General features: G+C 41.7%; 1 protein-coding gene across 1 annotated transcript; it reads left to right on the plus strand.

Annotated features, from left to right (window-relative positions):
• The first annotated feature begins 269 nt into the window (after nt 1-269).
• Nucleotides 270-15,465, plus strand: brsk1a (BR serine/threonine kinase 1a). The gene is given in 21 exon segments (XM_061706406.1): nt 270-1,358; nt 1,443-1,537; nt 2,695-2,780; nt 3,176-3,316; nt 4,440-4,556; nt 4,699-4,711; nt 4,713-4,733; nt 4,848-4,916; nt 5,013-5,159; nt 6,194-6,225; nt 6,336-6,500; nt 7,294-7,391; nt 7,631-7,778; nt 7,870-7,930; nt 8,959-9,235; nt 9,396-9,444; nt 9,539-9,662; nt 9,984-10,070; nt 10,072-10,195; nt 10,763-10,852; nt 12,232-15,465. Coding segments are annotated over 21 exon segments (2,229 nt in total). The 5' UTR covers nt 270-1,273; the 3' UTR covers nt 12,432-15,465.
• Nucleotides 15,466-15,810: the final 345 nt, after the last annotated feature.

Raw genomic sequence — 15,810 nt, forward strand, 5'->3', positions numbered from 1 at the left:
CGAGTTATACAGGTTACAGGTCAAAATAATGGTGGGAAAAGTTTTTAAATATTGAAAAGTCAGACTTTTTTAATATCACAAAAACCTGGCATTTGAACAGGGGTGTGTTGACTTTTTATATACACTGTATTATTATTTTTTGCATGGTCACTCTTAGCAGATGTACACACTTCAGCGTCCCCATGTTAACGCCTTCCCATTGGCTGCCTGTGGGGGCTGCTAATGACCCGGATGCAGCAGGAGGTGGGGCGGGGCAGAGGAGGCGAGTCGCGAGGATGGAGAAGGACCCGGATGCTGATGCGAGCGATGCGAAGGAAGAGGCGAGAGCGAGAGGAAAAAAAAATATCGATTTACGGCAAGAAACCCGAAGGGAGTGTAATATAACGAGGCCTATAAACCCTGCGCCAGCTATCACCGAGAGCTAAAGAGCGAACCGGGGAAGATAGTGCGAAATAGGGGATACTTGTGCGTGTGTTTTTTTTGCACCTGCTTTGAGAAGATGCTACTGTGATATCGGCTGGCTCCTCGCAGGGATGTAGAGCGAACGCTGGGCAAAGGGAGGACAGGACAGGACAGAGGAGGCGGGAAGGACTTTGAGACGACGCCGACTACGCTCGCCATCTAGCCGTCGAGAGAATGAGGCGTCCGTCGGAGCACTGTTACCAGCGTTTCTCGGTGGCGAACGACTCGAGGCGGTGTGGCTTATTTTGACAGGACGGCCGCTGGGTCAAGGCGCCGAGGCTAAAGCTACAAGCTAGCCTCGCTGCTGTGTGGGAGAGTGGCGGCGAGGCTACACTTAGCATGTCGTTGCACCTGTGATTGGAGGAAGAAAAAAAAATAGCCCTGACAGGGAGACAAATAAAATTAAAATTCACACCACATATTCGACGCTTTGTTGGCCCGACCGTCAATGTATTTTTTTTTTAGAACACTTGTCTTTGAATAGCCGTCATATATCTATCGTCAAATGTGTAACAAAATACTAGTTATACAAATAACTTAATGTTCTGTGCTAGAATTAACTAATTTGCCATGTTTATTGTTTTTATTCAGCACTACTGAGCTAGCTCCTAAACAAACAAAAAAAGGACAAGGAATCACAAAGTAGTCAAGTTTAAATGGAGGCTTTGACTGACTTCCCTCCCTATTTGCTGAGTATCTTCAGATGTGAGCGCTGTGTATGCCACAATAACATCTGGATAAGCTGTAGAAAATTACAGTAATTGCAATACTCACACTACTTGTAGTCTAGTGTCCCTCAAGTAAGAGCAGTATGAGTAAGGAACTGTCTTTGAGTCAGTCCGCTCAATATGTCGGGCCCTATCGGCTGGAAAAAACCCTGGGAAAGGGACAGACAGGTGAGTAGCCCATACAGAAGTGTTCATGCCACAGTTTGTAGAATTAACTCCACAAAAATGATTCATCTTGACCTTCTCTTTCAGGGCTGGTTAAGCTTGGCATCCACTGCATCACTGGTCAGAAGGTCGCCATCAAAATTGTCAACAGGGAGAAGTTGTCTGAGTCGGTGTTGATGAAGGTAGGATTTCATTGCTGGGTGACTTCTGAGGTCATTTAAAAACTATTCTCCGCCACAGCAAATAAAGTCAAGGGGCATCACTGCGGTTGAGTGGTGAGCACGCTGCATAACAGTTCTGACTCCTGAGGTCCGAATATCGGCTGTGTGCAGTCTGCATGTACCCTGGCTTCCTCCCACAGTCCAAGAACATGCATGTTACTAAATTGTCCATAGATGTGAATGTGAGCATGAATGGTTGTTTGTTTGTTTATATGTGACCTGTGATTGGCTAGCGACCAGTGCAAATACAGCTGGGATAGGCTCCAATTCCTCCACGACCCTAATGAGGATAAGCAGAATAGAAAATGGATAGATAGAGGAAATAATGTAACGTGAATTCCTTTTTTCTTAGTTGACGTTAACCACTGTATCATAAAATTAAACATAACTCAAATAAAATGCTGTGATTGGCTGGCGACCAGTTCAGCGTGTATGTACCCCGCCTCTCGCCCGAAGTTAGCTGGGATAAGCCCGCAACCCTAGTGAGGATAAGCGGAATGGAAGATGAATGAATGACTGAATAAAATAAAGTGAAACAACTCACCCTTTGGAGATGCATGAAAAACAACTAACAAAGAGGGAAAAGAAAAGTGTTTACAGAGCAATAGTGTCAGAAATGAAATGAAATTGAATTAATTGTTTTGCTCATGTTGAAATTTTCAGTTATGATTATCACCACACTTTCCTTCTTTTTAATCACAAAAAAAAAAAACTACACAGATCATCACACATGACATTTTGACTTTTTCATTGTATAATGGCTGGATCAAAACATTTGTTAAAAAAACAAAACAGTATGCAGAAGTAAGTGGTAGTTTTAGTATTGTGGTTATTTACACTGGTGCTGAACAGCACTGCAGCATATTTACAGCGGTTTCTAATATTTTGATTATACTTTATTTGGCTGCACGAGAAGGACATTTATCAATATTATGCAGTACTGCACCGTTGAACATTACTTCAGAAATACACCCACAATCGAAATGGGTCCTTGTTGTCGGAATTGTTGATATGGCTTTCAATAGACAATGCAGGTATACAAACATGATTTCAAACTTTGATTTAAGTTTTATTATCCCTCTTAACTCATGTCCATCATTTCCTCTCTGTCTGAACAGGTTGAGAGGGAGATCGCCATCCTGAAACTCATCGAGCATCCACACGTGTTGAAGCTGCACGATGTATACGAGAATAACAAGTACTTGTGAGTTCACACCGCACACCTCGTGCCGTGTGCACGAATGCACTTGTGAAGTATTAACATGTAGACTCACACGTTCTCACACGTTAACCGTTACAAGGTTGCCCCACCTGATGAGAAATGCTACAAGACTGTATAGAAATTCTGCTCTTATAATAAGTACACGTTAATAATACTCAGAGGTGTTGATTTAACAATATGGTAATTGTTGTGGTTGTAGTTTGCAGTGTTGTAAAAATGAGCAGTTTCTGATATTTTGGCTACTTCACTTTATTTGAGGGAGGCAAATGTCTGTCAGAGGAAAATTTTCCATACAACTCTTATAGTGGAGCACATTAGATTCCCAAGGTGTACAAGTTTATTACAATTGTTAACGAAAGATCTCTGTGCATCTAAAGGTACCTGGTCTTGGAACATGTGTCAGGAGGCGAGCTCTTTGACTACCTGGTTAAGAAAGGCCGTCTGACTCCCAAAGAAGCCAGAAAGTTCTTCAGGCAGATCATTTCTGCTTTGGACTTCTGCCACAGTCACTCCATCTGGTTGGTTCTTGCATCCAAGTGCTCATTCTTGCACTCCTCGGTTTGAGTCATTTGTACAGTTGATCATGTGTTTCCTCTAACAGTGTCCTGTAGATGCACTAAATAAACAGTGAGTGCCTTTGTCAACTAAACAAAACAAATCTTCACTTCAAAATACTATAACATAGTGGTTCTTACACCATGTCCCACATAAAAAAAATGCTTAGCTCCAAAAGTGCCACCATTATGACAACTTTAAAATACAGTAGGCTCCAAAGTAAGTGTTCAACAAAATGAGACAGAGGTTTGAGTCCTAAAAATAATATTTAAAATTATAGTAAGGCACAGAAACATTATGCACAATTAGAACATTAACACTGTGCCTAAATATAGGAAGAAAAAAAAGTACTTAAATAATGATTGTGTATATTGCACATAGTAGTTCAATGAAAATTTGACCTAAATTAATGTTTAAAAAAAACAATTCCTACTGTATTGTCGTTAAAAAATAAATGCAACTGAATTGCGCTTAGGCAGGGATTCTTTCGCTTAACAATAAAGGGAGCTCGCGTACCACTCGTCGTAATAGTACCATACTTCACTGCTAAAACGGATAACACAATGTGTCCTCAGTAGATTTCTTTGATACAAACAACATAGTGGACCTAGCATCTATAAAGCGGGACTTTATGGTGGCGTTTAAAGATGATTCAGATTCTGATTAAAGAGAAATTGTTTGCAACACGGAGCATACCAGCTCAAAAGCTGTTAAAATTCAATGCTGAAAAAAGACAGTCTAATGTCCGCTGCCAAGAGGACAGCATGCCTTCTTGGAGGGGAGTAAGAAAGTTATTGTTGTATTTTAACTGTTATTGTTCTCAATATTTTGTATTATTTGAGGATAAGCGGTAAAGAAAATGGATGGATGGATGGATGGATGTTTGTGGATATCCTTTTATAAATGCCTGGTATTGCTGCAGGTGAGTCGATAAATGCCCCCCTGGCCACTGCATGAGGAAATGTGGTAGCTGTACTATATATATTTGAGTAATAATTCATACTGGGGATGACACTTCTTTAAAATTACACACTCATAAATAAATTGGAAACCATTTTGTGATCTTCACTTATGCATTGCATACAGCCACAGAGACTTGAAGCCTGAGAACCTGCTTCTGGATGAGAAAAACAACATCCGTATCGCTGACTTTGGTATGGCATCACTCCAGGTGGGTGACAGCCTGTTAGAGACCAGCTGTGGGTGAGTGCCTGTGTTTCTAATTTGCCCACAAAAGCATCATACAGATTATTATTTTTTTGAACATTAGCTGTGTCACGTTTACACTGTGTCACTGCAGAGTCCAAATTGTAGGAATCCATGTAACACAATTATCTTATTTCAGATCACCACATTACTGCGTGCCCTGAAGTCATACGGGTAAGTGGCCATATTTCACAATGTACACATATTTTTGTTACTATGAGCCAGATAACGTCTGTTTTCATAGTAAATGTTAATTTCTTGGGACATATGGGATTCTGTCTTTGGTAGGGGGAGAAGTATGATGGAAGGAGAGCAGATGTATGGAGTTGTGGGGTCATTCTTTTTGCTCTGCTGGTGGTAAGTATTTATATTCGACTATGAGTGTGACTTCTTATTGACCGTTTGTTTTTGTTTTTTAATCTCTGCCACTCTTTTGCTCTCTGTCTTTGCCAGGGCGCCCTGCCGTTCGACCATGACAATTTACGCCAGCTCCTGGAGAAAGTGAAGAGCGGTGTGTTCCACATGCCACACTTCATCCCCCCGGACTGCCAGTCCTTGCTCAAGGGCATGATTGAGGTCAACCCTGAAAAACGTCTCACGGTACGAGACGACACTAACACTGACATCCACATACTTGTGTATCCACTCAATAGACTCAAGTACTGTCTAGAAGCCCACCAAGTCTAAAATCAGAAGAGTTTGATGTATTTTCATGTCCAGTAAGGTGTTTTATAACTTTAGCCATGTAGTGCATTGATTCCCAACCACTGTGTCACAGCACATTAGTACTTCAAATTATCCAGTTTAACTGAATTGGACAAAAGGTTAAATTCAGTAGTCACTGATGGTGTAGTGGTACACCATCAGTGTAGTGGTACAGTCGCCTGACTTTGGTGCAGGCAGCGTGGGTTCAGTTCCCACTCAGTGACGGTGTGAATGTGAGTGTGAATGGTTGTCTGTGTCTATATGTGCCCTGTGACTGACTGGCGACCAGTTCAGGGTGTAGTCCGCCTTTCGCCCGAAGTCAGCTGGGATAGGCTCCAGCGTCCCGCAACCCTAACCATGATAAGCGGTGTTGAAAATGGATGGATGGATGGTTAAATTCAGTTCCTGCGAGTCCTTGTATAACAGCTTTGTGTTCAACTAAACAGCCCCAGATTTCATAATGAGTAAGAATTGTTCTGAGTAAGTTAAGGCATGATCATCATCATTTCCATACTTTTTGTGACATTTTTGTGTTGTTTTTTTTCTAATATATATATATATAGATATAGATTTTAAATAGATAAATAGATAGATTAGATTTTAAATAGATTTTTCTAATATAACACATGTGCCTTGGCTCAATAAAAGGTTGGGAAACACTGATAAAAGTGTGTGTGTGTGTGTGTGTCTATGCTTTTACTTGCGGTGACAAGTTGGCTAGAATTGTTCAATGTTTTTTCTGGCACACAGTGACGTTCCAGGATGTATATATGATGATGACGATACAATTAAATGAGGAAGATGTAATTATTAAGACGTTTCGGTTATTGGGCCAAATAATTCTGTGTATATTGCGTCAAAATGGGATCAAGTTTTTTCTTTTCAGAGGACTAATGTAAATGTAATCTTCTTAATTGTCTGTCCTACAGCTGGAGACGATTCAGAAACACGCCTGGTATCTGTGAGTATATAGTCACTTATCTGTGGGGTACGATGCTACGTAATATTTAGTCACATTTATTATACATACGTCATGTATGTGTGTGTGTGTGTCTCTCTCTCTCCCCACAGGGGTGGCCGTAATGAGCCTTGTCCTGAGCAGCCTCCTCCCAGAAGAGTGTGTGTGAGGCAAATCTTACCCCTGACTGAGCTGGACCCAGATGTGTTGGACAGCATGCACTCACTGGGCTGTTTCAGAGACCGCGTCAAACTCACGCGTGATTTGCAATGTGAAGAGTAAGCTTCCCAACACCCACCCTAAAAATGACTAACGTGTTTCTTAAAGCCCAATCGGACCTTAAATATTGTTTGAGGATGCTTGTTGGTTTGTTTGGCTCAGGGACAGACGGAACCAACTGGCCTCTATTTGACCTGGTCCACACCGATATGTTTTTCATTAAGACCGCTATTTTACAACGGACTCTATTCAAGGCCGAAACTCATGGTTTATAGTCGATTCCATTTCAGGGTGCATTGTTTACAAGCGCCCGCTATCTTGCTAATTTATGGTTTTAGTTTGTACTCATGTTCTATAGGATTGAGGATTTTTTATAGATGAAGAGAAGTACTTTAATACAGCTCTTCAAGCTGGCACAAGAAAACGCTGACTGCCCTGCAGTCCAGCATTATAGCTAATAAAAAGAAGCTGTTAACTTGGACAGAAGCAAGGGAGGCCATAAATGACTGTTTGGACTCAGGCAGTTATTCCAAATGGTGGAGAAGAAGTTGAAAGACATTTGTTTAGAAAAGTCCAACCAGAAAGATTCCTCCTTGGAAAGGTTGTAGCTAGACCTAATGAAAGCATAGCTGGTTGTATTAAAAGTGAAGCTTTCTCTTTTCAGGTTATTCATCAAAATATTACGGCTCACTAGTGCTGTTATTTGTGTGTCTTTTGAATCAAATTGTCTGACTGTTTAAATATGCTCCAGGGTGACATGCAAAAAATGTGCAATTAGACATTTCTACATTATCTGTCCGCACCTTAACTCGTATTCCACTGTGTTTGTTGTGTTCATTTTATGTTCCAAAGAGAAAACCAGGAGAAGATGATTTATTACCTGCTGCTGGACAGGAAAGAGCGCTACCCCAGCTACGAGGATGAGGACTTGCCTCAACGCAATGACGCTGGTCAGTCCTTAGGTGGCAGCGTAGCTTCACTCAAGACTGGCTGTAGTTTAAGCATTCTTTTAAAACAAACATTGAGATGATAGAAGTACTCACACTCTGTACTAAAGGAGAAGTTGTGTGTTAACAGACTGGTAAAGTAGAAGTACTGTTTCAACTCCTGTACTTAAGTGTAAGTAAAAATGAAATGACAAACAAAATGTGTATCTTGTTCTACTAAACCTTTGATGGCCTGTGTGCAGATCCTCCTCGAAAGCGCGTGGACTCACCCATGCTGACGCGCCACGGTCGCTGCCGTCCAGAAAGAAAGAGTCTGGAGGTGCTAAGTGTCACAGAACAGGGCTCTCCGACGCCTCCTCGCCGGGCTCTGGACGCTGCACACAGCCAGAGGTATCATAATATTAAACTCACTGTAAGATTGTTTGTGGACGATGATGGCAATGTTGATGAGTGAAATTTTGTTCATGTTCGAATCCCTCAGGTCTCGCTCAGTGAGTGGAGCTTCCACTGGTCTCTCCTCCAGCCCTCTGAGTAGTCCCAGGGTAAGACTCAGCTCTTGCTGCTATAGTTCCTGGCAATGTTTGAACGCAATATCATTTCCCATGATTACATATTGAATTTATGACTTGTATTGGTATTATAATCTTCCTAAATCAATAGCAGCTCATTTGTTTTCCAGACAGAAAGACTATGAACATTGAAATGCTTTGTAGTAGGTTCTGTCGTAAATTGTAAGATGTTTTATGAAATACAGTATCAATATCAAAACACAACTCATAACTCCCAGAAACATCCTTTTATCCATCTTCTCTAATCATTTTTTAACATTATCACAAATAAAGCTTTTCAGAATAAACCTCACGCAGCAGGTTTGTGTGACATTTTCACTTTTCTATTGTCCTCATGTGACTTCTCTTTCACATCCTGCATGAGCAACGTGTGCACAATAACACATGAATATGATGTATGAATATTAAGGAAAGTAATAGAATCATTGCACCTGTCTCTCGTCACAGTGTAATTAAGCCTCATGCTAAAATATATGAATGTTTTTGGCACATCTAGACTTTCACTGTACACATTCACTTTCTCACAAAATGCAGTCTTTTGTCATGGAGCATGATATTCATTTCCATCCTTCTTTCTCCATGTTCCATCCCCTCTCTTGTTTTCCATTTGCCCCCCCCCCCCACCCAAACATATCCCCGCTCCCCAGTCCTATCAAAGCCCTATTTTCACTTTCAGCCAATCAGACGTCACCTCTGCTGCCGCTAGCCCCCAAACAAAGGAGCCCAAACAGGGAAGCACCACGACACCTCGCTCAGCACGGGCTCATGACAAGCCCAAAGCTCCCTCCCATCCAAAGACCCAGACCCTGCCCACCAAGGGACCCGCCGAACGGCTTCACCTCCAGCCCATCAAATCCCTGCCACTGCACAACCCATCTTCGTGCTCACCCTCTCCCTCTCCGCTGCTCTCACCCATTCCCCGTTTCTTCTTCCCTTCGTCCTCTGTCCTAAAGTCCGTGACTAAGAGCTTGTACCCAAACTCTGCCCACTCTGTGCCGCAGGTGACTCCCCAGGGCTCTCCGTTACCCACGCCTTTGGGCACCCCTGTCCACCACCCTCACCACCCCTCCTCCACCCCGCCCTCCTCCTCTTCGTCCTCATCCTCCTCACGGGCAGAGGGAGGGGGCGGGGTAGGCTCTCTGTCGCTCACCCCGCCCTCCAGCCCTGGAGGGGGAAGCGGGATTGCGGCCAGCAGCTCTGCCCATTGGAGGACTCGCCTCAATTCTTTTAAGAACAACTTATTGGGCTCACCACGGTTCCATCGTCGCAAATTGCAAGGTAAATGGCTGTTCGTATTGATATCAATGTCGAAGCGTACCAATGTCTACACAGGTAGGGTGTCAAATTGAGTTCATCAATACATTGTAGGGGAACTGAGAAAATATCATTTGACTGACTAAAAGATCTACCAAATTGACCAAATAGTTGTCTCTTTTAGTTCCGACATCAGAGGACATGTCCAGTTTAACACCAGAATCCAGCCCTGAGTAAGTCATCATTTGTGCGTCAACAAAAAGTTCCATGAACTTCACAGCCTTGCTCCTCTCTTGAATGTCTTCTTCTGGTCTTGCACCATGACAGGCTGGCTAAGAAGTCGTGGTTCGGGAACTTCATTGGTCTGGAGAAAGAGGAGCAGATCTTTGTGGTGATCAGAGACAAACCTCTGAGTTCTGTCAAAGCTGACATCGTCCACGCTTTTCTGTCTGTAAGTATCTGATGTGGTCTGTCTGTCCTGCATCTCAAAGGTCACATGCTTGTTTTCAGGGAGCGTGTTCAAACTCACTGTCACTCTCGATGTATGCACTTCATTTCTGTCTTTATACCTGTGTCCTCTTTATTTCAGTTAGGCTCACTTGTGGCACATTAATGAATCACTTTGCTTTTGCCTATGGCTCACTCTTTCTCTCCTCTCCACACCCTCACCCTCACCTTTTGTCTCTCCTACACTCACGACGTTCCCCCGTACCTCTCCCGCCTCGTAAGTCTGTCGGTCTCTCTGCTTCTTCTCTGTCTCCCCACCACACAGATCCCATCCCTCAGTCACAGCGTCATCTCCCAGACAAGCTTCAGGGCCGAATACAAGTCCTCCGGCGGCCCTTCCGTCTTCCAGAAGCCCTGTCAAGTTCCAGGTGGACATTGCCTTCTCCGAGGGCGAGAGGGAGCGGGAAAGGGAGAGGACCGAGAGGGAGGGCAGGAGGGAGACGGGAATCTACAGCGTGACGTTCACCCTCATATCAGGCAAGTTGGAAGTACAAAAATGTTTCATTCATCTATTTTCAATAGCACTTGTCCTCTTTTGGGCCATAGGCGAGCTGGAGCCTATCCCAGTGGACTTTGGGTGAGGGGCAGGGTACAGCTTGGACTGGTCTCCAGGCAATCGTAAAACAATCATTCACACTACCAGTCACACCTGTAGACAATTTAACATGCATGTTATTGTAATGAGACAGGACGTCGGAGTATCTTATATCAATGTTTTTCTCTACCGTAATGATCAATGATAACAAACTACTTTCTACTGTAAACTTCAGCTTTCCAGATGCCATATCTGCTCTGCAGAGGGTCTGTGTTGTAGTAATGCTATATACTGTGGCAGTTGTCTTACTTAAGGCTATTACAGTCACTTAATGGCACCATGTATTCCTTGTTTATTCTCAGGGCAAACAATGGGTGACTATTTGAGGGGCAGCGTTTATTTATTTAAGTGGATGGTGCATATACAATTAATTGTGACGGCTGTTATTTAGGGTTAGGGTAACGATACGGTGTGCGATAACCACCGCTGTTTACATCACGCATCCTTAGGTCCGAGTCGCCGGTTCAGACGAGTGGTGGAAACGATTCAAGCCCAGCTTCTCAGCTCCCATGATCAACCCCTGGTGCAAGCCCTATCTGGTGAGATTGGGATCCATGTATCATGACAAACCTATGCTTTAGACTGCAGCCGGGATTCTCAACTGGTGGGTCATGACGTACAGGTAGTAAAAAAAAAACTACAGTGGGTTCTCGATTTACGACGGTACCATCATACGACATTGTGAGGTTACGAACGGTGTGCCATGAACTAGTTCACACAGTAGCGTAAGAATATGTGGTCACATGGCACTAGAAGGCACGCTTAGTTACCACCGGAATTACTGTTTTTCATTTAAATATATACTGTAATTAAGACTTTGTTACTGTGTTAGTGCATGTTAGTGATAAGAGTACAGCATGTTCCAACTTCCATCCATCCATCTATCCATCCATCCATCCATCCATCCATTTTCTTTATCGCTTATCCTCACTAGGGTCGCGGGCTGCTGGAGCCTATCCCAGCTATCTTCGGGGGGGAGGCGGGGTACACCCAGAACCGGTCGCTAGCCAATCGCAGATGTTCCAATTTATGTACAAATTTGGGTTATGTCACCCCCATAGGAGGACAATTCTGTCGTAAACAGAGGACCAACCTGTACAGTGGAATATTTAACATGCATCCTAAGTCGTACTTGCCTTTTATTTGGAAAATAACATTACTTTTGACAGGCATGTGTCAGAAACATTATTATTCGGGGTGTAACAGTACATGTAGTCATATTGAATATGCCTGTATCTTACCAAGTTCCCACATGGAACGTATTTGGTAAGGGACTTAAGATAGTGCCAAGATGCAAAGTAGGTGACATTTTGTGGGCATATTTTGTGCAATTGTGATATTTAATTTGACTATATTAATTCTTGCACATCCAGTTGTCATGTTCATTCTTAGTTCCTTAATGAGATATTCTGAAAGGCACTTTCAACATGTATGTGTATGGAGTTATGTTGAAAAATATGTTATAAATACACTACCATTCAAAAGTTTGGGGGTCACTTATAATAAATATTATTTTGGAGTCTATTTCTGATAAATGTAATGATATCGTCATTGAAAAAAAAATTCTTTAAAAAATAAGTAAAGGTAGAGTGTATATATGTACACATCCTGTACACGTTTTCAAAGGCTTTTTTGGAACAATACATTCTTTATATTGTTCTTAACATCTGTAAAAGTGTGTTGCAGCTTAGCGACAGTAGAGAAAAGGCAGGTGCCATGACAACAGTTGAGAATCACAGGACAAGAGTGGAGTGCCTGTACAAAAGCCTGCCATTGAGTATCGACCCAAATATACAAGCTGCTGACTTAGTTTATATTGAGAATCTCTTAAATTATCCTCAAAAAGTAATTCCCTCCCATCACCCACAGTTGTACGTAATAGTGACTTTCCTGTTCTCGTCTCCTGATCCCTTCCCAGATGAGAAGAACGGCCGACCCCACCGGACCCCCACCCGCCAAAATTCGAGGCGCTCAGAGGGTGGGGGCGACAGGTGCGAGTGGGGCGACCGAGCAGATGGCGGAGGCATAGGAGGCAGCGGGGGAGTTCTGCAGCGCAGAGGCTCAGCAAAGGAGAGAACCCGACTGCTGTCTACCAACGGAACCCAATCTCAACCGTAGGTTAGAACGGGAAAGCCCGCCGCAGGATGCCTGACCGACATTCACAGTCTTCGGCTTCATCTTCAAGCATACCTGCAAGCCACAAGCTCCTCTGATTCTCCCTCGACTAAGTGAGAGGTGCTTTGATATTAGCAAGAATTGAGCCTTCCCCATCACGCTTTTGTTTTTAACACTGGTCTTGATCCTTGGATGACCCGGATTCCAAGTTTCAACCCTTCAATGAGAACGATGGAATCACCCTTTAAAGAAAATATAATATGTGAATGAGTAGTTTGGTATCCCACTGTAGATACAGCTTCTCAAAATCAAACTAGGAATTTTAAAGTGCTAATGTGCATGCCAGTTAGCAAATCAGCCTGCTAAAGGATGCTGAGAAGACCTGTTAGCTAGTCTACCGTAAGCATTGTACTCCAGCATCTGATACCAAAAAGAATTGGGTGTGTTGTGACGGCTCTCAAGATTATACCTAAAATTAACCAGTTCGTGTTCATGTCACTGTCAGGTGACAGTCCAGTACTAGTGCATACTGAAAGACATCATGTATCAGTGGCAGATTAAACCTGAAGCATCAAGCTGATCAAAAGGTCCTGATCTTCTCAGGAAGGCAGCGTCCTACCCTGACTCAAAGAAAACCAACAAAGTAAGCTATGTCAGTGAATGTGAAAAAATATTTGTTTATTTCGTTCTTATTTATTTCCTTTGAGGATGTGCAGTGATAGCAGCAAAAACAGCACACACATCAGTGCTGGAAAGAGGAAGCTGCCTCTTTATTTCACTTTTTTGTTTTGCTATTTTATTTATCTTCAGAGACAAGATGAACTAATGCATTTGGACTCCTGTTACTCTGAGGATTTTTTTAAAATTATTTTTTAATTTATTTTATTTTTTTTTTAATTTCAACAGAAATATGAACATTACTCTATGGAGAGGGAGGGGAAAAAACAATATGTGTGACTATGTCCATGAACCTCATCACAGCTGTTTGTCCCACATTGAAAGAGAATGACATCCCTGGGCTGTAAAGCTTCAGACTGAAGCCTCCTTTTCTTGTCAAGCTTTTCTCCTTACTGTTGCCAGCGCATTCCGATAAGACGGACACACAAATGGATACGTTCATGGTTTCACGGCTCACTATGACACATTTCTGGTCGACCTGGACTTTGCAAAGCGGAAGTAAGCAATGCATCTCTCATCCTGCCCCTCACACGGTCATGTGGTATTTACTCAAATAGTCTAATAAAATAGCTGATGCTCATCACCAGTCTTCCATACAGCACAATATGCAACAAATGTGCAGGATGTTGTCCAACAGAGTGCTAATGTATGTTTTTGGTTTACGTATTTATTTAATTATACAGCCATCTACTACCTTTATTTATTTAATTTTATTGCATCGTATTTGTTTTCGCACATGAACTTTTCCATCACTTTAGTTTTAGCACTTTTCAAATGGGAGAAACCATGATAGCAGTACAGTGTGTGATCTTTGATTATCTGATATTCAATACGCTCATCGCTGGCATGTGTGGGAGATTGGTGGATGACGACTCACCAACAATGAGCTGATTGAACCTTTAAGAAGCCACACAAAGCCTGTGTGACAGACCTGCAGGTACGCAACCAACCCCTAATAGGCATGTCATTTTCCCCCTCACACTTGCCAGTTTGCTCCATTGTTTGCTTTTTTGCCTCGTCACTTTGACCTGTTTGTCCGTCCTTCACATGTTGCGTAGTCGTCCTCATCAGCACACGAGAAACCATCGTTCGCCTCACTGTGCACTCACTTTATGATTGCTCACTGTTGTCCAATTCATCTTTCTCTTCTACACGCCACGTTCACTATCATTGACCCAACTCTGGCCAAGATTGTAAACTATTCTCCATCCATAATGGTCAGTAAAATAAGGTGTTTAAAGAAGACGTGTCTGTACAATAATTTAAATATAAAAAGTGCACTATTATAACTATTGCCTGTGATTTAAAAAAACAAAAAAACAATTATGATTGAATTGATGGTCAAAATAAAGAGAGATCCACCTTATTGTTATGGTTACAATAATGAACCCTAAATGTGTGTGCGGCCTCTATCATTTGTGAGGTCCATTCATTTATCCATTTTATATCACTTGCCCTGTTCAGTGTATCCCAGCTGACTTAGGGTGTAAAGAAGAGTACACATCGGAGTTTGAATGTGATTAATTCTGAAAACAGCTTGTGCACAATTGTGCAACAACCACATTATCTCAGTTGTTTAATTTTACGTCCCTCAAAAAACATGTTTTTTTTTAGCAATTGAGTTGTACAGCTTATAGCTCACATAATTAATGGTGGGAAAAGTTTTAGTCTAATTTTTCATGTCACAAACATCATTTGAACAGGGGTATGCAGACTTTTTATATCCATTCTTTAAAGACAGAAAACCTTTCATACTCAAATTTACACTGTTACTAAGGTGGCAACTGAACCTGCCTGAACTGAAGTCAGGTACATGTACCACTATACCATCAGTGACTAATTTCTTACCGTACAACAGTTAGATTATTTTACATTGCACTAAATGTTAGTAACATATTCATATTTTAGTAATCCGGTGATTCCCAACTTCTGTGCAGCTGCACGTGAGTGTGAGCGATCCATCAGGTGCGCCATAGGACATTTTCCAATTGTACTTCGTCTGAAAATGTATTATTTTCGTGCTACAAATAATAATAATGATATATGAATAGTCAAGTTTATTTGTATAGCCCTTAATCACAAAAGTCTTCAAGGGCTTCACGGGACCAAAGCTGACAAAGATTGACAATGATAATCTTTGTTCATCTATCTATGTCAGCAATGTATAGTGACAGGCACAACAATTAAATGTTCTAATGTCCAGTTAAACCGTTGTCATTCATACAACAGAATGATACAGTAGCTTTGTGTTTAACTAAACAGGCCCAGATTTCATATACTGAGTATGAAAATCTGAGTAAATTGAGACGAAATCATTATTTCAATATATGTATATACTTTGGGGAATTTATGTTTTGTTGGTGTGCTGTGATAAATAAAATGCATTTAAATCTAATCTAAAAAATAAAAACAGTACCTTTTGTTGCGTGTTGGTATATGGTAAGTAATACATATAATTATGCTACTGTCATATTTATACAATTAGTGCAAAATGGGATGTATACTGTAATATTAACAGTGATATACATTTATGAATTATAATACACCCAGTTTGTGCAGCGTATGAAACATCTGTCTATATATAATTATATACATAATACTTCTGAGAAATGAAATACATTAAAAAAAATGCAAATGTCACATTTGAAGAATGGGTGCAAATTGAGAGGTTGATTACTGTATAAACTATGGCTAACAATATAAC

The sequence above is a fragment of the Phycodurus eques genome, chromosome 19 (assembly GCF_024500275.1).
Source record: "Phycodurus eques isolate BA_2022a chromosome 19, UOR_Pequ_1.1, whole genome shotgun sequence".
NCBI lineage: Eukaryota > Metazoa > Chordata > Actinopteri > Syngnathiformes > Syngnathidae > Phycodurus > Phycodurus eques.